At 39.7% G+C, this 23,391-nt stretch overlaps 1 protein-coding gene across 2 annotated transcripts in view; it reads right to left on the reverse strand.

Moving 5' to 3' along the window:
- The window catches only part of tbc1d22a (TBC1 domain family, member 22a), a 181,443-nt gene that overhangs the window by 41,678 nt on the left and 116,374 nt on the right, over positions 1-23,391 (reverse strand). For both annotated transcript variants that reach the window (XM_053508679.1, XM_053508680.1), the window contains exon 11: positions 2,630-2,757. In XM_053508679.1, coding sequence (XP_053364654.1) covers positions 2,630-2,757 — 128 coding nt within the window. The remainder of the gene's footprint in view (positions 1-2,629; positions 2,758-23,391) is intronic.

Below are 23,391 nucleotides of genomic sequence, written 5' to 3' on the forward strand. Positions count from 1 at the left end.
TATGTAAACAAATACATAATTAAACATAAAGCAATTCAATATTACGTTAAAAGTATACTTTTTGTTTTAAACATCTATTTCAATATAAAATGCATCCCGACAGATCAGCTATAAATTCGAATAATTTGCACAGAACATGGTTTGCTGAAGATGTACTGTCACCATGTAAATATTTTTCTTATTTACTAACCGCTCTGATGTTATTTACATGTGTTTGCATTGACTGAGTGATGTTCTACCGACTCAAACCCGAGGCGAACTGATACAGGAAAATCCTGAAACATCGTAAACTTACAGACCGTCTGTCGCAACCAGACCCTATGGGTTGCAGATGGACCACACTAAAGGATGATGGCAGTGATATTATGGCACATTATGGGCATGTTAAGTGCATCTAAATGAACACCCCAGGCAACAGCTTAAGGACTGTGCTAAAGACTGTCCTGAATGTCTTATCCTTCACTGAAAACATATTTGTTATTAATACACATAACTGCTACACATCCAGCCCGATTCCCGCCTCAGGGTCTGTGTGCAAGGAGTTTGAAATGTTCTTGGTGGGTTTCATCCGGGTCCTCCGGTTTCCTCCCACAGGGCAAAGACATGGAAAGACGCTAGTGTGCGAGTATGAGAGAGCTTGCGTGCCCTGTGATGTATTGACAACCCATCCAGTGTGTATCCTGCCCAATGCCCGAGTCCCCCGAGTTAAGCTCCAACCCTCGTGCAACCCTGTACAGAACAAGTGGTAGTGAGTGAGTGAGTGAATAAGTTATACTTCAAGGCAATGAACAGAAGGCCATGTGCAAACTGCATGCACTAAAATAATAGATTAACAGAACAAGGTAAAACTCAACGCTTATTCATGGAGTAACTCATTTAAGAATAGCAAATAATAAAGTAATGGAGCTGGTCCTTCAGAGCCCTTTCCTTTATTGCTCGCATAGAGAAAGAAAAATTGATCTGTTGATTTACACTCACTAAAGCCCCTGGTGTAATTTCTCCACTGATGAAAAAGGAATTTACTTGAAAACTGAAAAAAAATTAATTGCATTTTGTTTTCTTAAACTTGTTTATTATTAAAAGATATTGCTTTGCTCTTAGATTTTCTTTCTAACTTAATCACTTCTCACTCACTAGCAAGGATTTCCCTTCCACGCGACATGATAGGGTGACATAACACACTCGGAGGAAGAAAAACGCTATCCGCCCACTTCTGCATGCATTAGCTCACAGATGCCCGCAGCTCGCTAGTGTCGCTGTGATTGACAAAGGAAAGAAAATAAATCATCTACTCCACACAGACAGCAGGGCCATTTATGTTTCCTTATATCTCCATTGATCTCTGAGCAACAGGGTGAATCCATTTCTTTTGCTCCACTGGGAGCCGTATTATTAAAGGTTGTTTATTTAAAAGCAGACATTCTGCTTTAATTACTGCAAAGCTTCAAGTATTCTAGCTCTTACACTACATTAACCATTCTGACCTCAAGGCAGAGCTGTCTAATGCAAGCCTTCAAATATTAAAATGTACTACACAGGCCGAAGCTTGTACAGGCTTTTCCTGAAATGGTAATTATTCCCACGTATAGCCGTCTGCCTAACATCAGCCCCAAGGACGGCGATGCTACGAGCACCGCAGGCAACGGATGCGACTACGACAAATGCCAAGGAGACTCGAGTGTGCACGGCTCGCTGGGGGGAACATAAAAAGCCTGCTGGAAAGGGAGACAGAGAACATCTGTGTGCCACTATAAAAGAGATACCATGCCCTACCGTGTCCCTCTACTCTCTCATCACAAATTCCCTTGAAGAAGCTGAACCTCCAGATCTCTACTTAAAAATGGAATATACTGTGTGTGTGTGTGTGTGTATATATATATATATATATATATATATATATATACCATACCATACCAAGTGTACTTGATCCCATACATATTGATTCCAGATCACATGCTGGTAGAAAACATACAGTATCATGTTATATTTACCTCATATACAGAACCGCTCGCTCTACACTCCCGAAACACACATGGCATTCTTTTGGGCTTGTAGTGCACTATGCAGTGTGCTGCTGTTATTGGATAAGTAGTGAATATGGAGCGATTTAGGTCTAGGTGTAATGGATCAAGGATTAAGTAAACTTATTAATAATAAACATATTAATAATAATATTAATATTAATAATAATAATAATAATAATAATATCATCTTGGAATTGTTTTTTTTTTTTTTTGCATTTTTACAATTTCCATGGTTTATGCTGTATGAACACACACTGCACTAACTGCTAATACACACCTTAAATCCTAAAAAAAAATAAAAAATAAAAAATTCAATGACTTGAAAGTAGATAGAAAAAAAAAACCCCACCAGGAACACTTAAGGGACGCAGCTGTCATCCACCATCTGCGGCTTTTTTCGTTTATGTTTAAAAACAGTCATGGCCTAAAAGCCCCACCCAGGTGTGTGAATGCAGCCCATGTGTAATAACTACTATTGTAATCCAGATTCAACTAAACCATCAGTGACAATACAAAAAAAAAAAAAACCCAGACGGCCCTGGCAGCGCCACTGTTTCCAACAGGCTCACAATTACATGCTCCATCAACCAATAGTAATGTGTTACCTGGTAGGTGTCCCACAGTCGGATGGTGCAACGCAGAGGAAGCTCTCTCATCAGCAGGTTGTTCATCCAGCGGAAGGCGAACTGCAGGTATTCCACCTCATAATGCTGCATGTGCCGATGGACCGTCTCTAAACGGAACAAAACATACACACGTGTTAATATTGCTGCAAACGTGATGACATTCAAAGACATAATGCATATAGGCAGCTCAGGTTGCATTTACTAATCACAATATTTATGGAATTTGTTTGATATAATATGCAGAGCTGGTAAATTTTGATTGGTCGTGATGTGCTTGTTCTAATATGGTATTGTTTCCATGGTAACAACAGGTTTGTCTGGTGGACACATAAAACAACAGGTTAAAAATACATAACACCATGTTCCTATTAAAGCCTCCCTCTGATTTTATTCCTATTTAACTCAAGTCAAATGAATATCTACTGAATAACAACCATCTTTTGCACAGAGGAGTCACTCTAATTAAATTACACCATGCCACTAAGGCTTACAGTATTAATTAACAGAACTCTACGATTCCAGAAAAAAATAAATAAGAACATATTGGAATTATAATATACATATTTGAAATATATTAATAATAGGTCATATTGGTCATTAAGGTGTTTTGTTATGTTTAGTGGTAGTTAGTTTAATGTTTTTACTGTTAACTTTAATATTTCTTCTGTTTTTTTAACTTGTGTTATTATGAATTAACAGGAAAGTAATATAAAATGAAAGAACATACACAACACATCATGCTGTTGTGCTGAATATCAGCTGTGCGGATATTCAGTACAACAGCACAACCTCAGGTTTGATATTACATTTATACAACAGTTCCACAAACAATTGATTATAATTAGGTTTTATTATTTAAACGGTGATCTTTTCTGAAACAAACATTTCTGTGACTGGCAAAGCTAACAAACTGAGACTGGTGAAGCTGAAGACCAACACATATGTAGCAACTGACAGTTAATAGGATTAATGAGGGTAAAAGCTGTTCTGAATTCTATGCCAAGGGGTGAAGAGAGTAAATCATAGAGGTGATGGACAGTCCTGAGAAACGTATAAAATGTGTTTTACATTTCCACTTATTCCGGTTTAGAATATCAACTTCCAGGTTTCAAGGGTTTAATCCTAAATAACATTAAATGAAAAGCTAGGGTGCTATGTAAAGTGTATACTCCCTTGCTCCACACACCAAGTAGTGTCCTTGATTATGTGTTAGAGAGGGATTTGGGACTTATTGCTTACGTTAGCTGTACAAAGAACAACACAAACGATTCAGGCAACTCAAAGCAAATTAAAAGAAATTACTAAGGAGTAATTTATTTATTTATTTTTTTTTAAGATGACATAACGTTATCAGAAGTGTGTTTTTTTCGTTGCAAGTGCTTGTATGACTGGTTTTGAATCTGTTTTTTTTTCGGCAGGCAGCTGCTCTTTCCTCCGTACTGCAGACCAAACCGACCTGCTATCACTCATGCTGTAACTAGTGCAATCAGTGATCGTTAAAACATGTGACACGGAGTGAGTTATATAGTTTAATGTCCCTGTGCTGTTGTGCTCTATTATCAGCACTTTGGGAACGCCCCTCGTCCAATCAGATTACTTAGTCAGAACTAACTTTTGCGTAATGTACCGTTTTAGCAGCATTTCTATCTACTGTACAAGAAACACTCTCACTGTGCAGCATCATATCCTGAGTGTGGTCTGGACTAGTCACAAGAGCCACATGTACTAGCCATAGCGATCAGATGCACGTGCACGCTCACACTCACACGCCTCCTTTCAGAGACACGGAGAACAGCGGTGTGTGATTTCACACCTGCTTTCACAGAGTCATTTAGACTTTCAAGCACTTCACATAAACAACTCATTCTCATTAGCGCTGCATACAGACCCGGGGAAAATTACAGAGAAGACAGCAAATGTGCACGCACGCACACACAAACACTGTCACACACTCAATCACTTACTCACCTGTCTTCTATTACTGCTATATATAAAATGCTGGCAATGATGCAATTAACATTTTTTTCAAATTTACTGAAATAAACTGATCTTAAGGAAAACAAAAATTCAAAAAAAGAATAGATAATTTTTAGTTGCTTTGCAACACATAAAGAAACTACCAAACCACTGCTTTTTTTCCCTGTTTCCACAGAGCACATGTGTGCAGAAGCATAAATGCCTAGCATTAAAGAATTCAAGAAACGTAGCCGGAGTCCATAGTAAAGGTCAGAACTCAGGCAGACAGGGTTACACGGGAAAAATCCATACCCGCATAGAACAAGAAACAAGGGCAGGGTCAAACACAACTAGACATGACTAACGCTGAATACAGAGCTGCTGCAATGGTGCAATGAGACTTCACAAAGAGATACAGAAAGTATGGATGAAGAGAAAACACAAAACAGGTGAGTACACTCAAGGCGGGGAAAAAAGGAAAAGACACATGACAATACAGCAGAAACTAATACAAAACTACATATCTAATAATCAAAGGGTATTCTTTGCACTCTTTTAGAACTATAAAGAAAGTAATAATAAGGGATTAATGATAATTAAGAAAATTACTCAATAATTTGGCTAACTCACAAAAGTGTTTGTCAAGCTTTTTTTCGTTAATAAAATCTGATATCAGCCTTAATCCATTTTAAAATGTGTGATTTTAAATCAGATATGAACACAGTCATGTAAGACTCCGTGTAAGAACACGTTTTACTGCAACGGGCATCAAGATCCTGTACAAATTAAAAACGTGTGTTTTTATGTAACGATCTCAGCAGCAACCTCATTTCCCTTCTCGTCTGTTCCAACCACTCAGCATTCAGCATCACCAGTGTACTATACCTGATCTCACTGGTCCACGCCGCGAAGTAAATGGTTTTAATGCTTGAATGACTCATATGTCACTGTGTGGTTTAACAAAAACATTCCTCTAAAAGTGCTCAGGTACAGCGACTTTATAAAACAGGCAAAACAGTCCATCAGGAAGACTTGGAGAACTGTCTGCCTGGAAAAGTCTGGCTTTTTGGAAGCAAAATATAAAGAAAGTTGTACAAGCTCAAGCCTTTTGCACGGTATTTCCTCATAGTCAATTCCCACCCTCTGTCTCTCTGTGAGGGAACTCTCATATCAAGTCGACAACCACCAACCGGGGGAGGGTAAAGACTATTGCGCCCTTCCTCCGAGACACATGACGGCAACTGACTGCATCTTTTTAAACTCCTGCTCACGCAGCGTCGGGGACGGCGTAACTCTCTCAGGAGAAGCAGTATCCGTCTCCTCCGCCTGCATGAGCTCACAGATGCCCCTGATTGTCTAGTGTCACTTACAGACAGATCTTTTGGAGATGGTCAGATACACAACCGAAACAATCTGTTACTGTAAATAAAATCACCCATGCAGTAGTCACTATATAAGCTGTTTATTGTCTTTTTTATTGATTTTTCTTGTCCTGGTATTACACTTGAAATGTTATTTATTAACTACTGTAGCAACCTGATTTTTAAAGCAGACATATATTAAATGCATGATTAAGTTTATGTTGGCCTTGGTTGTTACTAAAAACATTACGCTGAGCTGAAAGTAAAAATACACAAAATAAAAGGCTGTGCATTGATGTGCAAGTAGCATGCATTTACGATGCATTATGGATAATTATATAGTCCACTATCCGCCATTATCATTTCCTTACCGAGAATTGCTCCAATGCTACAAAAACAACTGCACCACCGATAGCACTCTATGCACTTTCAGACAAGAAAAGCGCATTCCATAGTGCATCGTGACGCACCCCCATTAACCAGTACAGAGCTGCCAATGTACTCTGAAGTGAAGGTTAAATATATACATTAACCCTCATCGTAGTGTCATAACTCTAATTAGGAGTACATGTCACAAAGCAATACGAAATAGCTTTTAATATTAAAATTTTATTTTTTTATTTTTCTTTCTGTGCAAAAGTATTTACAAATAGTTGTGACTGCAGAAGCATTTAGTTCAACATGCTAAAAAATGTCTAAATTAGTCGGCATGAGAAGTCACAATTAGTTCACCTGTCTACAATTAAACTGTTACATCAGGGCCAGGAAAAAGCAGCTGCTCCTAAAGAGGAGGGGTTGGACAATAAAACTAAAAACACTGGCCAATTTAGTGTTGGAGGTTTCATGGCTAAATTTGACCAGCCTGGTGGCCGATCTTCATGGATTGCACATTCCAGCAGTAAGAGCAGAGTGTGAAGGTTTAATTAGCAGAGTAATAGCACACTATTACTTAAAATATTGCAATGCACACAACATTATGGGTGACATATCAAAAGAGGATTCAAAAAAAAGAGTTCAAAAGAGGACAAATTGTTGGTGCGCGTCTCGCTGGCGCATCTGTGACCAAGACAGCAAGTCTTTGTGATGTATCAAAAGCCGCGGTATCCAGGGTAATGTCAGCAAGAAGGACAAACCACATCCAACAGGAGTAACTGTGGACGCAAGAGGAAGCTATCTGAAAGGGATGTCCGGGTGCTAACCCAGAGTGTACATGGCTGGGCTGCTATAGCCAAACCTTAGGTCACTCGAACGGTTTTAATGGTGACAGTAGCGAAAATCTTGGGCTGTGGACAATGTGAAAAATGTATTGTTCTCTGATGAGTCCACCTTCACTGTTTTTTCCACATTCGGGAGAGTTACGGTGTGGAGAAGCCCCAAAGAAGCGTACCACCCAGACTATTGCATGCCTAGAGTGAAACATGAGGGTGGATCAGTGATGATCTGGGCTGCAATATCATGGCACTCCCTAGGCCCAACACTTGTGCTAGATGGGTGAGTCACTGCCAAGGACTACTGAACCATAGAGGAAGACCATGTGCACCCAATGGTTCGAACATGGTATCCTGAAAGAAACTGACTTGAGCATGAGAACACATGTAACTAAAGAAGAAAAATCCACTTCACTTTTACAAATGTACGTGTAAAAGAGCACACAATCCACGAGACTTCAAGTGGCTAATGAAGATGCATTAGGACAGGAAAATGAAAGGACAGCCATCCCTCTAAGAATCTATTTAGAATTTCATCGGCCAAGCTTAAGGTCTGAAAATGGTTTCTGTGTGTGTATTAAAAAAGAAAAAAAACGTGCAACAAGACAAAGAGTACTCATACAGCTGAAGGAAATAACACTGAGCAAAAAAAAAGGTAATTTTCAGACTGTCTAAAAGAGTCTATGACCATAATTGTTTGCAATACAGATCTCTCTCCTTCTCTCGCATACACACACACAATTCCAGTTGGGGGTGGACACATGGAGGTCAGAGATCACAGAAAGACAAGTGAGGTGCTCGGCATGTTTCTGCTGAGCAGTGGACTTCCGTGTGACTTCTGCTCCCTGCCATCCATCCCATAATTACATCTGCACTGGCCTGCTGCTTTCAGAGCACTAGCACTCACTAATAAATATACTGCACTGCAGCCTGGCTCTCCCAGCACGCCCGCTCTACATCTGGACAACCCGAGCACTGGAACGGCACCTGCGCAAGCTCTTCGGTCTATAATGCTTCATCAGATGTAATTCGACCTAAGGGTGCACGCTTTTTAACGCAGATCACAGCAGAGGCTTTCTCCCCTACTTCCAGTGAGGCGTAAATACACTGTCATGAAGTCGAGGCTGTGAACTTAGAGCTAGAAAATGATTTTTGAAAATGTCAGGATGGAATGGATAAAGTACGCTAGACAGCATGAGGATGAGTGAAAGCTACACTCACGCAGGTAGAAAGTCATAGAGTTTAAAAAAAAAAAAAAAGGGCATGGATTCTTGAAACATCACTGCTTCATATCTTCTGTCTAACTTAAAATTTACTACCTTCAACTTGGGGGAGGGGCTAAAAATTCCTACTTGGGTGCCTGAGTTTCGTGTTCCGCGTTCCTTTTCCCCCGCATTTGCCCACGGTGCCAAAACTACCGCTATTTGGTTGGCTGGACATAATATTATTATCTATTATTATTCAGGTCGCCTCACCTGAACCCCCTAAGTTCTTTTGGCTAATTTTATTATGTTCAAAAAAACGTTATTTAAAACATTAAAACTGTCATCCATATACAGTGTGTATGACCGCACGGTGTGATTAAAGACTAACACGGTCTACGTGAGAGACTCACACTTACAGTATCAAGCAAGGTGTTAAGACATCTTTAAGCAGCCTGACTGTTTTTTTTATAGGCGCTCCTTTTAAATAGGACATTGTTGAATAAAGCCTAGGCAAGATTGTCACTAGAAATAAGATAAATAAATAAAAAACTTCTTCCATGTAATGAAATGAATGTACTGTATTAGAGGGGCCAAAACTGGTACATACGAAAACAATGCATGTTTAAATATTTTAGATCGCAACGATCCATCATGATCAAGCCAAATAATAACTGCATACGGAAAAGATAAGGATAAAGAAACACAAAAACAGGGATGAGCACCAGGAGGTATGAAGCCCACAGGCAAGTACACAAGTTTAGCTGAAAGCTGTCAGCAGACTTCAATCTGACAAACAGCTGGTCCGATGGTTTACACTTCACCGTGTAATTTTATTCAAAGTTTTAGAAGAATTATATTAAGAAAGTAAAAAAAATAAATAAATAAATAAAAAAGCACAATCACTTCAGGCATGCATGAGTGTTCACTGCATGCTAAATTTGTGTTGAACAAAGAAAAAGGAAAATGAACATAAAGAATAAAAAGCCGCAGCAACACAGGTAAAAATATAAGCAGCATTAGAAGAAAAACATGACCATGGTAAAATTAAAACAAATAAAAATAAGGATTTTCATTGTGATACATGTTAAATTATTGTTAGTCCTCCGGCTGCTCCTGTCGAGGGGTTGCCACTGGGGACCATCCGATCTACACAACAACTTGGCACAGGTTTTACATTGGATGCCCTTCCCTTCCTGATGCCATTTTATCCAGGCTTAGGAAAGGCAATGGATTCATTCGCTGGGGTTTGGGTATAAACTTTTTAACACTATGCTGTTTATTTAAAGTCTACTATAGCTAGAGAAAAGAGATCCAACCCAACCAAACCTACCTTTAAATGGACACATGGTGTAGTAGCCTTACACTGAATTAGTACACTAAATTACTGAGGGACTTAGTAATTTAGTGTACTAATTATTATTATTAGTTTTTTTTAAGGATTTACTTAAGCAATAAGGTAAGAGTCTTCCATTGGATAAATACTGCAGTGATTAATGTGGTTCCGCTTGCAACAAGTTATTAAACTCTAACTGATGCAGTGAGTAGTTTCTCATCTCTTAAACAACCATGTGAATAGACATATACTATGGTGATGTCAAAGATGTTACTCTGTTTCAGAACGTTCGATTTATTGCCCTGCATCAGGCAAAGAAAACAACTAGGGAGATTATTGAAACTACTAAAATTGGGTTAAGAACTGTAAACACATTATTAAAGCCTGAAAGCAACAATCATCGAGACTGAACTGTGCAGCCTTGAGAATACTAACTTATCAGTTAGTCGAAAAAACGACTAAAAGAGCATAAAGAACGGACTGTGGAGCATTGGCAAAAGGTCATGTATGCTGTAATGGGTGCATCATGGAAAGAAGAGAGGCGGATGAAGTGATGCACCCATTAGCCTAGTATAAGCCTGTGGGGACAGTTTTATGGTCTGGAGCTGCTTCTGTTGGTCAGATCTAGGTTCAGCAACGTTATGTGCCCAAAAATTGAGCCAGCTGACAACCTGAATATACTGAGTAACCAGATTCCCTTGATGGCACGGGCATATTCCAAGGAGACAATGACAGCATTCATCAGGCTCAAGTTGTGAAAGAGCGATTCAGGGAGCATGTGACATCATTTCCACATATAGATTGGCCACTACAGAATCAGGAATTTTTGGGGTGTGCTGGAAAAGATTTTATGAAGCGGTCCAACTCTCTCATCAATACAAGATCTTGGAGAGAAATGATTGCGACTCTGGATGGAAATGCTGTAAATGGTGTGACATTACATAAGATTATAAAAACATTGCAGCAGCTGTAATCAAATCAAAAGACGGTGCAATGCAATTGGTGTGTGTGTGACTTTTTTTGGCTGAGTAGTGTCTATGTTCACATAGTACAAACTTAACTTACTAAATAAATCTGATTTATTTATTTATGTTTCCAACACGATATCTGATAGTAGTCTGAAGAGATCATGAACTGACCTGCACGGGTTATTTTAAATTTCGCTTTTAATTTTCATTCCAGGTTTCCCCACGGATGCATTCAGCCACTTCTTTAAGAACTCTTCAAACATGGAGCGGTTGAGACATGCCTGAGACACTGGCTTTTACAGCAACATCACAGAAAATAGACAGTATATGAAGTCTCCCATCAGTGACATCCTCCTACAGGATTTCCTTCATAGTAGCAAAAAAGTTGACTAGGAGTAAATAAGACAGAGGTCACATTGTCACTTATTAGATACATAACTGATTTCTTCACTGCTTCTGAATGTGGCCCAAATCAGAAGTATGTTAGATTCAGTGTACTGTTTGCAAATTCTCACATTTGAGCCATTTTAGCCTGCTGTAAGTCTTGTTTAGATTGCAGGAAAATCCAATTTCTGTCACAAATCTGATCTTTAGGACTAATTTGAATGTGATTTTAAACAGACTTGTAACCCAAATCTCACACGTTGTTGATCTATCTGCATTGACTGCTGTGGTAATGACGCCATGTCTGTCTGAACCCCACTTTCTCACACGCAGTGCCGTTTTTCCTTATACAGCACTCTGTTTCTGTACATTTTCTGTACACATTCTGCAAAGTGCTACTGTATCAGGCGATTCACTTTATCCTTTGTCCAGGAAATAATGTTCTTCATTTCCATTATTCAACCATGGATGCATGTCCATACATTTACAATTAGGCATTTACTCCCTATCCAGAGCGAACGTACATAAAAATCTCAAGAAAGCTCAAAAGCCCAACAGGGACAACTTGGTGGGCGTGGGATTTGAACCTGGGACCTTCCGAGCCGTAGTCCAATGCCTTAACCACTAAGCTCCTTCTGCATAAACTAACCTACATGTCTTTGGACTGTGGGAGGAAACCAGTTTACCTGGAGGAAACCCACCAAACATGCAAATTCCATCGACACAGAGGCGAGAATGAACCTGGCTGGAAATCGAACCTGGAGCCTGGGGGTGCAAGGCGACAGTTCTAACCACTAAGCCACCACACCACCATAAGTTAATACCAAATAATCTTGCGGACCTAAACTTCTGCCTCTGGGTCGCTTTGCAAGGGACATCATGGACAGTGTGAAACCTCTGAGTGTGGTTCAAATCGGATTTTAAAAAATGAAAGAAAAAAAATGAAATGTGAAAACAATCTGATTCAAACTGGGTATGCTAAGACTTGGATTTGGGCTAGCAGTGTGAACAAGACCTTAGATGATCCAGTTTTGGGTCTAGTGAGCTTGAGCAGTATATTCTTCTATATTTGCTGACTTTTAACTAAGATTATTTGGAGGTCCACGATTGTACAGTAGTATTGTTTTTTATTTAAAGTTGGTGTATATTTGCAAATCTCCACTAGGAGCAGCTGACACTCTATAGACAGTTAGACGGTCTCTAACACTCCTCTCAGTGGTTTACATTTCCCTCTTAGTATTTAAACAAAAGCATTTAATCAAGTTCAAAATCAACACACATCAGCTGCATCACCTGCCAAAGAGTTCAAATTGTAAAAAAAAAAAAAAAAAAAAAAAAGGAAATAAACGAATTAAAAAAAATTATAAAAAAGGTTAAACACACAAGCTTGATCCCTCATCAACTTGAACCCGTTCTATTAGCGTGACACACCACTTGTTTGAGCAGGCAGAACATATCCAAATGAATGTACTCATGATCAAGTGTTAAGTGTGAGAGACTCTTGCTCTGTCCTCGTTGCAGAGATCCCACTTCATTTCTCATGACGCTTAAAATGTTAATGCGTACTCCTAAGCAACATTAACAAACTTCAGCCTCATATGAATAAAGCAAAACCATGCTGTGCCTTCATTTCCATAAATTTACCTTTAGCAATCTACATGCTGATGAACTCTGGCGTATTCATGCAAAACAGAGGAGATAAGAAAAAAAAAAAAAAAAAAAAAACAATGTGCAAATTCAGAGGGGGGTGTCTCGTAGAAGCTGTGTGCAGTGCTTGTGGGCTCTCATCAACTGCTTCTCATTATAAGACACTCTTGATTATGATAAAATCATGCAATGTTAGACGAATATTTGGATTTCTAAAACGAGGAAGATGGGTAATAGGTCGTGGAAGAAATCCTATGCAGCAGGCCGAATCTGTTCAACTTTATTACTTAAGGGAAAACAAGAAACGAAAAGTAAATGAAAGGGAAAGGAAGAAGTAGTGGGAGAAGACAGAGAGAAGGTAGGCAAATAAAAGTCAGGGTCACAGTGGAAGCATAGTGAATCCTGGTGAAAACTGTGGGAAGGGAAATTTGGGAACGCCAATTAGCCTAATTTGCATGTCTTTGGACTGTGGGAGGAAACCAGAATACCCGGAGGAAACCCTCCAAGCACGGGAATCGAGCCTGGACCCTGAAGGTGTGCGTCAGCAGTACTAACCACTACACCACTGTGCTATAAGTTAATGTGCTCCTGTTGTTTTAACAAAAGTTAAAGATTTCACCACTGTATCTCATGCTTACTGATTTCCTATAAACGAGAAACAATCTGTAGATGGACTCCCAAACATACACAAACACACATGATTGTAACATTTAATGAGATGTGACAGGGTTTTTTTTCTAAATAGTTGATTTTGATTTTAATGCCACTGACATCACCAATGTAAATGATGTGACATAGAGACAGCCCTGACTTTTTTGTATTAGATGCTGAGTTCAATGGAAAACTTCATAAGCGACCGGCTCATCTGTCCCAATTGTGAGAAATTTACACATACACGGAATTCTGACAAGGTAAGCACACTGCAGAGAACAGAGTGGTAAAAAAAATAAAAATAAAATCCAACAAATGCTTACTGCCTGCTGTCAGGAACATTAATGTCTCTCTGTGAGCAGAAAGCTGAAGCCTAAATGTGAAATCTTTTAATATTTAAGCAGATAATTGTTTTCTTGGAATAAACTGGTCTCATCTTTATTAAAAGCCTCTTTAAACCGAAACAAAAAACATTTTCGGAAAAAGAGTGAAGTGACTGTCATCTGCTGTCCTCGCTGTGCTGAAGGTGACAGCCTGTTTGATTCATTGTCCTTATTTATCCAGTGGTGTGCTAACCCTCATATGTAGTGATTTTAATTGGAGTTGCGTTTTCATTTCCACGCCCGCCCGCCCGACAGTTAAAGGCGCTAAAAGATGACAGCGGCTGCTGGACAGCAATGAATCCACGGCTTATCAGGAGCAGGGAGCGTGGACATCGATCGTGCTGCACTCGCCGGCTAGTGAGGGTCTGGTCATCCTGTCAGAGCTCAGTGCATGATGGGAGGAGAGGCAATCTCAGTTTAAGAGCAAGGTACACGCTTGGAGGGTTAGGACAAGAGACGGGGCAAAAGCACACTAATCCTGTAATTGAGTAAAAGTAGAGCTTCCCAAGGGGAAATATTACTCGAGTAAAAGTGGAAGGCGTCCATTTCCATGTGTACTCACCTTCATATTTACTTAGGTAGCAAAAGTAGCGTTTATCATAGTAAAATCATCTCTCTTTCTCAGGCATGTCTCGGAGGAATGGCAGGTCCCGCAATTATGTATGAAAGTCAGCAGGTGGTTTAAAATAATACTGTACACACCACTGTAGTTAATACAGTAATGCAACACCATTCAGTGGTTCCTTGGCATATGAATGCCCACCCTTGCGAATTTCTGCCTTAAGAATTGAAATTTCGCAAGAAATTTGCATGGGCTTACGAAGCATTTTCAGTTTACGACTTAACCAACTGAACCGAGCATCAGCCAAGTTGCACATATGTCCAGGAGCCATTTAAAACTTGTTTGCGTAATTGGAACGCCAAAAACAAAGTGAGTTAAGTTCAGCAAAAGCTTTTCAAAAAATTAAACTCACGATACCAACTTTGCCTTCAGCATGCATTCAAAAGTGTTTTTTCGCAAGGTTGTTGTTTTCTTTTGGCTGTCTGTACTGGTTATCTGCATTTACAGTAAGTTACTCGCATTAAGAACTCACCTCCAGAACAAATTAAGTTTGTATGCAAGGTTCTATGGTACTGTTAAGTAAAAGTGCAGATTTGCTGTACAGTACCTTTAAGCAAAGTTAGTATAAAAAGGTATCCTCTAATAAAACTACTTGAGTAAATTAGGTGAAATATGTACATAAGTACAGTAACTAAGTGTACCGGGAAGAGGAATGTAAAAAGTGTAATTATGATGTGTAATACGTTAACACTTACGCTAACACTACGCAAGCCAATCCATTTTACTTTGTATTTAGGATTAAACAAGGTTAAGGTTACATGCCAATATTAAAGCTTCATATTTAATGCTACACATTTAATGCCTGGGCTTCCACACCATCTAACTCATACTGCCTGCATCTTTTGTCTTAATAATCTCGGTGCCGGCCCATGAAGGTCACATCCAGCTGAGCTCTCCATCTCTCATTTGCTGCGTTTCAGAGACTTCACTCATGAGCGAGAGGCCAAACTCGTAAACCTAGACACAGCTTCACACATTCATAGGGATGGACACAGCCAAGTATCCTTTTAAACCAGAAGGTTTAAAGCTGAAATAAACTGATCCCCTTATCCTGACTATCACTCGAGATATCCTTCACTTGACCACTACACTGAAATTCTGTCCAGTGATGATGCTTATTAACTGGTAGTCATTTGTGAAATACTGTAGAAATAGACTTTAAACAGGAAAGAATGTATTGAAGACCTTTTCATTTGATCGTGCGCTGTCCTTGATCCCATTTCAAAACCTTATGTTTTATGGAAACTCACTATAAATATTACAAACACTAGTTCTTGAAATATCAAGTTAAAAAGAATCTCAGGTAGATGTTTATACAGTGACCAACCTCAAATCTTAAACCTTCTGTGTGGGTCCTCCTTGTGCCCCCTCGAAGCATGGACTCTGCTAGACTAGTATCTGGCACCAAGTCAAGACCACGAAGACTTTGTTCCTCAAACCATTCCTGAACGATGTGGCAGGGCGCATTATCCTGACATTAGGTAATACCACTGCCATGAACAGTAGGAGAGGTTGTAACAATGTTTAGGTACATGTATGTGGGACGTGTCAAAGTAAAATCCAGATGAACGCCAGGACTTAAGGTTTCCCAGGAGAAGGTTTATATTTTAAAGAAATTAAGACAAAGTTTATGATAATCCTTAGCCAATTTATGAGGTACTATTCCTACCGAGGATGACTCGGCCATTTGGAGTTTAAGATGTATACTGTACCCGTAAACCCTGGAAACACAACCTGGACATCTGCTAGCTACTGTATAACTCCCAAACTAAGAAAACCATGATAGTTTGACATGATCTTCCTATACAGCTAAAGTAACAAAGCGACTATTATTAACATTACTGCTAAATTTTTAAATGATCAATGTTGTCTTTAAAATAACACCATTAAAATAATAAAATAACAAAAATATTAACGTGACATATTATAAGTCATGCACACAAGGATTATTCCAGGCTGAGATCTATATGTTAGGATATTTCAAATTGGATCAGAGCTGTGGGAGTCTGCAGAGAGTAATTCACACCTACGTTTATTACAACTCCTGGGCGAGGGAAGAAATGGAAACTTCACTTTCAATACAATGGGTAGAGTTTGAAAGGCTTATGAAAGAACTCCAGGCGCTTTTGAGGTGCGGGCAGTTCATTAAAACTTAAGATAGAGTCACCGGAAGGAAATTGGCAGCCGGATTAAAATGGCGCACTGGTGAGGAAAAATCGATACGTCTGTTTGAACGGGTGATCTGGTGCGATCTCGCCATCAGCCGTTTCCTGCCTCACGTGTGCGGGAGGGGGTGGGGGTGGGGGACGGGAGTCGGTGCTAGTCAGACAGGAGATCATGATGAAGGTGGAAGAAAACGGTTTGAGTGAGTGGTCACGTATACAGTATGTACAAGTTATAACGGCGATGTCAATCACTCACAAGGATCACTCACTAGAAGAGCTACTATAGCTCAAATTGCTGAAAAAGTAATAAATAAGTAATAAATGAAAAAGTAGAGAAGCATCAGAACACACAATGCATCACTGTTTTGATGGGAAAATGTGGACCTACTAGATATTAGTCAGGTTCTTATAATGTTATAGCAGAATCAGTGTACTGTACATTTTGTTCAGAGAGTGTACTGATGGTTAATTCAAGCACCACTGCTTCGCTTGGGAAAAAAAAAAAGATATTTGCATTTTATTGCCTTAATAATGACGCCATGTAGAAGAAAGCCATGACACATTCCACTGGCTCCTTGTTTTAAGTTATGATGTATCGTCTCAAAATGGTACTTGCAAAACGCATACTGTGCAAAACCTGATGAGTCCGCCTGTGGCGACGCACAATAACGATAAGCTTAGTAGTACACAGTGAGCGCCCGGAAAGCCATCTGCCTTATGGTTCCCCTAAGAGACAGCCATCTATACTAAAATACAAGCAATCAATCAGTTTAGGAATAAAAATACACAACGTCCTTCAGTGAATACTGAATTGCATATGAAAATTTAGACAACATTTATATTATAAATGTATAGCGATAGAACACAAAGCAGAAGCTGCTGTTGGCTTTTAGGGCACCACAGATGGCAGTGATGCATTTACAATACACACAATACAAGTTACCAGCGTCCTGTAAACAAAGTGTATATTTAATAACTTCTCAGTTCCATGACGTACTGTAGAAATGGAAATGTTTAAGTAGAATAGGGTTTGTGGATTTTAAAAAGTGCATGGTTATTACGTAACCACCTCAGGGTGTTCTTGAAAAGGAAAACTAATCAATAGCTGCAGTTACATGGATAACATTTGTTTTCTATGTGATTGAAATCATTTTGTTTTGAGATTTGTCATAATAATCTGATTAGATGCATGTTATTATGCTTAAAGCATTTTATAAAAATATAACATTTCAAAACTGGGCAAAGATCATCTGCCTGCAGTGAAGTCCTGCACCTAGAAGGCTTGGGCACGAGGCAGGACACACTCTGGAGGACAGGACACACTTATTTACACACTCTGGGCAATTTGGAAATGCCAATTTTACACAAATTTAATTTATGACCAAGATGGACCCCAAATTGTGTAGTGGCAACAACATTTGTGTTTTTGCTGGTCTTTCTAATTAAGCAGCAATTTCAGAAGCACATACTGTACTGCAACTTTTAATGAGAAAGAGAGTGCTGGAGAACCTTTACAGCTCATCAGGAACACGAAACGTCCCACCGGGAAGCTCGACTGAACATTCCGTCCAATTGGGCCAGTCTGTTCCAACAGAGATGTTTACATGACAGAATTTTACTTTTTATCAGGCAATTATTCTGATTCTTAGGTGCAATAATAAGGCGGATAATTGTGGGTCTGTGTAACAGGTTTTATGATAGACGTTCAAATCAAGGCACTTATCCCAGCGTTTCTCTAGTGTTTGGATACCATCAAGGTAGAACCTTTTATTGACAAGTTATCTGTCGATTTTCAACGATCAGACTCTTTTCAGCACGAGAACGACTGCAGTGGGCTCGAGCCACCTTGGCCGAGATCATCATTCATGGAGGTACGGCCTTCTTTAAATTGTTTGCACTATTCAAATATTGTGCTATGGCTAAGAGTCTCAAGACTTTACTGCGCATGAAGGCTTCTGTAAGTGCCAATTGGTTTTACACCGAGAAATTTCATCACAAGTCCTGGTTTGACTTGAACGTCCCTCATAGTTTAGTTTAACTGTGGAAAGTCTAAAAAGCTGCTTCATGTCATGACCATGCCATGTCACAAACAGGTTTCACGAACCAAGTTACTGTTATCTCTTTCATAAAAGCAGCTACAAACAGAAATCATTTTCCTTTTCATTTATGAATATAATATAATGCAAATAAGAAATTGTAAATTGTTGACTTTTAAAAACTGGTAAAAATAAAACAAACAGCCCTACGTTTGTGACAAAATGCAGACACCAAAGATGCACTGATAAATTTTAAACGTCTTCACGGTTGAACCTGTTGATTATACATTTTTACATCTTTCTAGAAGCAATAACATACAAATGAAAGAATAACCAGCATTACTCTCCAAGGTCTGACCAATGAGATCAGTGCAATGCTATAAACTAAAGCAGCATGCACGGAAATACCTTTAACTATTCATATGGCTCAAGTCAGACGCTTCACTTCCACACAGCAGGAGGAAACCTAAATGTCCCACTGTAGTCTCGGGCAGACGTGTAATCATCCTAAAAACGGAGACAAGCTCTATGTATTTAGACTGTAAATATACATGTCCTTTACAGACGAAAGAAAAAAAGAAAAAGAAAAACTCTACATGCACTTCGGAGTCTACCTTTCACACTGCAAATGGCGAGCTGCTGCCAATTCTCTCTCTCCATGTATAATTCAGTGAGGAGGTAAATCTGCACAACGCCTCCATTGTGCGCCAGACGCTCTGTTACAGCAGTATCAGCAGGGGAAAGAGCTACAGAAGAACAGATGACCCTTCCAGAAACAGCGCTCTGAGCAAACAGATCCAACTGGTCGAGGGCGAAGCGGAGTGAATCTTTAACCCCGGGAGGGTCAGGATTTCAAACACGGCCTTAAACTCCTTCCAAGCGTGACTCACAGGGGCCACACCGACTCTGACAGGGACTACAGAAACAGACTTTTAATCAGCCGGTTTTATGTGCATTACACGCAGTCTGCTATGCTCTGGGTCACAGTTGCTTCTATGCTAATCACAATAAAAAGAGAGAAGTCAAAAGAACAGGGAAATCTAAAAACTACCGAGGCGCTGATCGTCAACATCCTGGACCGATGCTGATATGGATGTTTAAAAGGCTGAGAGCTGGTGTCGATTTGTTGGTTTTTTTTTTATTATCGCCACATCTTTGAATAAACACACATTCAAATTGATGAAACAACCTTTAATATAACCTTTTTTCACTAGATAGATACTTTTGTGAGAAATAATATAGTATTTTAGCCTCCTGGACTTACGAGGCCAAACTAAAACCTGTAGAGAAACATAAATTACTTTTACTCGCTCTCACTTCTGTCTATACCGCGTTATCATGTATACAGACTCGCGGGGGCCTGGAGCCTATCCCAGGGGACTTAGGGCACGAGGCGGAGGCCTATATTTCTGGATGGGGGTGCCAATCCATCGCAGGGCACACACAAACACACACACACGCTTAGTCACGCTGTGGGTAATTTGGGAATGGCAATACAACATGCAAACTCCATGCACACGAACCCGCGGTGGGAATCGAACCCAGACCTTAGAGCGACGCAATTAAAACAACAAATCATAATATTTTTGTGCCTCCTTTTGAAAGGTCACTGGAGCATGCGTCTCCTGTACAGTGAAATGCTACTGCACAGATAACATGTTTGCACCCTGTCACTGTTACTTAAGGAATTCTAGCACCACCTATTGGATGTTTCTAGAAACTGCAGCTGGGTGGACCGCTGTTCACAGTATCAGACTGCAAATAACCAACATCAGCCTCTGGCACTGGTAGATGTTGACGTATTAGCCAATAGATCAACATCACCCCATATGGATGTACAGACAATAAAAGGGTGCAGCACTACTGCAAAGTGAATATTTTATTCATTCTTATACATTGTGCTGCACGTTTCACGATTTTTCACTTTTATTTAAGGTTAATTTTATTCTCAGCACAACACTGCAATACACAACCGTCACTAACACAAGGTCATTCTTGTCTAACTCATTTGTCAATATCACTGGAATAATGGAAGTCAAAAGGCTTAGTCAATGTTCAAGGCAAGCGAGTGGTTAAATTTCCACTCACATCCTGCGTCCAGACCGGAATAGATACTAAAAAAACTAATAGAAATTTCTATATTAAAAAAACAACAATTTTAGTGGTTTTGAAGGCCACAGCTAAACCGTTTATACAGTATTTCAAAAAACATTTTATTCACTTGTATAAATTCTGAAGTCCTAAACCAGTCTATAAAATTATATCTATCAGGATTCATTTTCTGTTTTTTTTTATGTTGCATTTACTCTGACATTTTAACATCAGTTTTACCACAATCAAGACAAAAACATGATAGCTACCAAATATTTCACGAAAAAGTACAACCTGCTCTGAAGATGTGGAAGCAGTGTGCAAATTGTGCAATTTACCTGCGTAATCATCACTGCTTTCTGTCAGATCGATTCCGCTCAAGCACCTCTCATACCAAACCTGAATGTTGTGTACACAATAAACGGATCGGCATGGCAGCATTTCACGGCTTAAGTGTCCTGACAGAAAGGAACAATGTAATAATACAACACTGATGACACCGTAGTGTTCTGGGTGCACTGTGAACGTCCTCATTTCTGAACTGCTTCGAGCTGAGAAAAGTGATGATGAACAGAATCCTATATGACGTGTATGACATCATGCATAAAGAACAATGATTTCCTTACTTCAATATTTCTTGATGGCTTTAACCTGCTTAATCAGCATGAAGTTGGGAAATGGATGGTTTTTTAAATGTAGTGCAACGAGAGTCGGGGAAGTCAGTTAGGCTTTCATCTTACTGCTCGAAAACACCTGACTGCACTTCCTCTCATTTCGAGGCCAGGGCCATTAGAAAGTGTGATGTCAGCATCTGAAGCATGCATCTGCAGAGGAACAGCTGTGTGTGAGTGGAACATACTGTAGTAAGGGAAGCGGTTGCAGACAGGATGTGGGATTTTTCTGTCCGTCGTGTCGCGACATCCCGCTGGTTCCCACAGGCCGTAGCTTCTGTGTGGGGCCTGACCGACACGCTCCACCTTCACCTGGCAGGATAGAGGCATATGGTGGTGCAGCATGTGGATGTCTGCAACCAAGTGTGCTTGTACATCAAGGGCTTTAAGCATGAACCATAATCAGAGCTTCATGGCCTCAACAAGCTCAGATAGCCTCGGGCTGTTAGCCCGTGCTTCATAAAAGCAGGTGGAACCACTGCTTATGCACTCGTCTAACCTCCTTGGGGACGGTTGTTTTGTGAAAAACTTTAAAGTTGAGGTGGGCGGGGGTGAATGAAAAAACATGATTGCGTGATTGATTTTCGCCAAACTCTGCTACAGTCCAGAGTGAGATGTGAATCCTGATTAAAAGCGAACACTGGCTGCTGTTACAATGAAGCAATTTGGAAATAACGAGGGACTAAATCCACTCGCCTTATTAAGTCCAAAAGCCGAAACAACTCCGCTGAGAAACAGACACCCGGTCTCAACCTTGACAAAGTGTGCTTTGTGCTGCAGAGGCAGCACACAAAGCGCTCGATATCGCCTGGAGCAAGAACGGAAGGATGGACGATGGGATGAATGGAAGGAGGGCTGGAGGAAAAAAGAAAAAAAAGGGAGGAAAGAACGCTTACGGGCAACAGCTACATGGAAAAGTGCTTTTTGACCTCACTCCATTAACTTCTCTAGGAATGTCTACGGCTTTGCGGGAAAGCCAGACCCACAAGGAACAAATCTTTCCCGGAGCGGGTCGGCGCGAACCAGAGCTGCTGGAATTTTCTCTGGAGTGAACGTAGTTGATATGTAAGGTAGCACACTTCTCTGACTCACAGGACTAAATCAAGTGAAATGATTATCTGATGAGGACCAGAAATCCCCATCCAATTTGACTCAGTCAAATTAGATTTGATAAGGGAGATCAAATAAAGCGGCTAAAGGAAAGATGGGGAAAATAATGGGAGTGTTGACAACTGAACTTCAGCGCTGCCCTCGAAGAAGCCTGGTGAGAGAATAATAGTTTAGAGCCCCTCAAAAGTGATAACAGGGACTAAACTTGTTTTGAAGATGTTCCATAATACTTACTGTACAGTAACTACTGTAAAAACAGCTTTAACCTACTGTATATGAGGTGTGGTTTAACAATAAATTATAAATTAACTGAAATTGCTGGAAAATCTCAGTCAGATAAGAGGAATAAAAGAGGACAAGAGTAAGAGTAAAAAAAAATACTTATTATTATTATTATTATTATTAATAATAATAATAATAATAATAATAATAATAGAAAGTAATTCACACCACCATGTCACTGTTCCCATAACTGCATGCACCAGGGTGTGTTAGAACATCTGTCCATATGCTAGGCCCAGCTTTAAAACCATATAATGAAAAAGTGACTCTCACCCTAAATGAAAATCCTTCTGCAATATAGCAGCTGAACATTTACAATAGCATTTCATGGTTTAACAACAACAGTGCTGCCGTATTATGCAAGGCATTTATGAGTTTCAACAGACCACGTCCCCAGACTAAGTGAAGCAAGTGTGGTAAACCTCCCATAAGCAGAATTACAACAATGTGCAGATCAGACCACTGGGCTAACATGCTTGTAAAGTAAAGTAGGTCTGAACAGAATTCATGTCTGTTTATAACTAAAACCATTAGCAACCAATGTACAGTATGAGGATGAGTAAAAATCTATTTTATCTAACTTTTAGAAAAGACAAATCAAGTGAAACCTTGGATTGCAAGTAGCTTGGTCTGTGAATGTTTTACAAGACTAGCAAATTTTTTAAATC

The sequence above is a fragment of the Clarias gariepinus genome, chromosome 12 (assembly GCF_024256425.1).
Source record: "Clarias gariepinus isolate MV-2021 ecotype Netherlands chromosome 12, CGAR_prim_01v2, whole genome shotgun sequence".
Lineage (NCBI taxonomy): Eukaryota > Metazoa > Chordata > Actinopteri > Siluriformes > Clariidae > Clarias > Clarias gariepinus.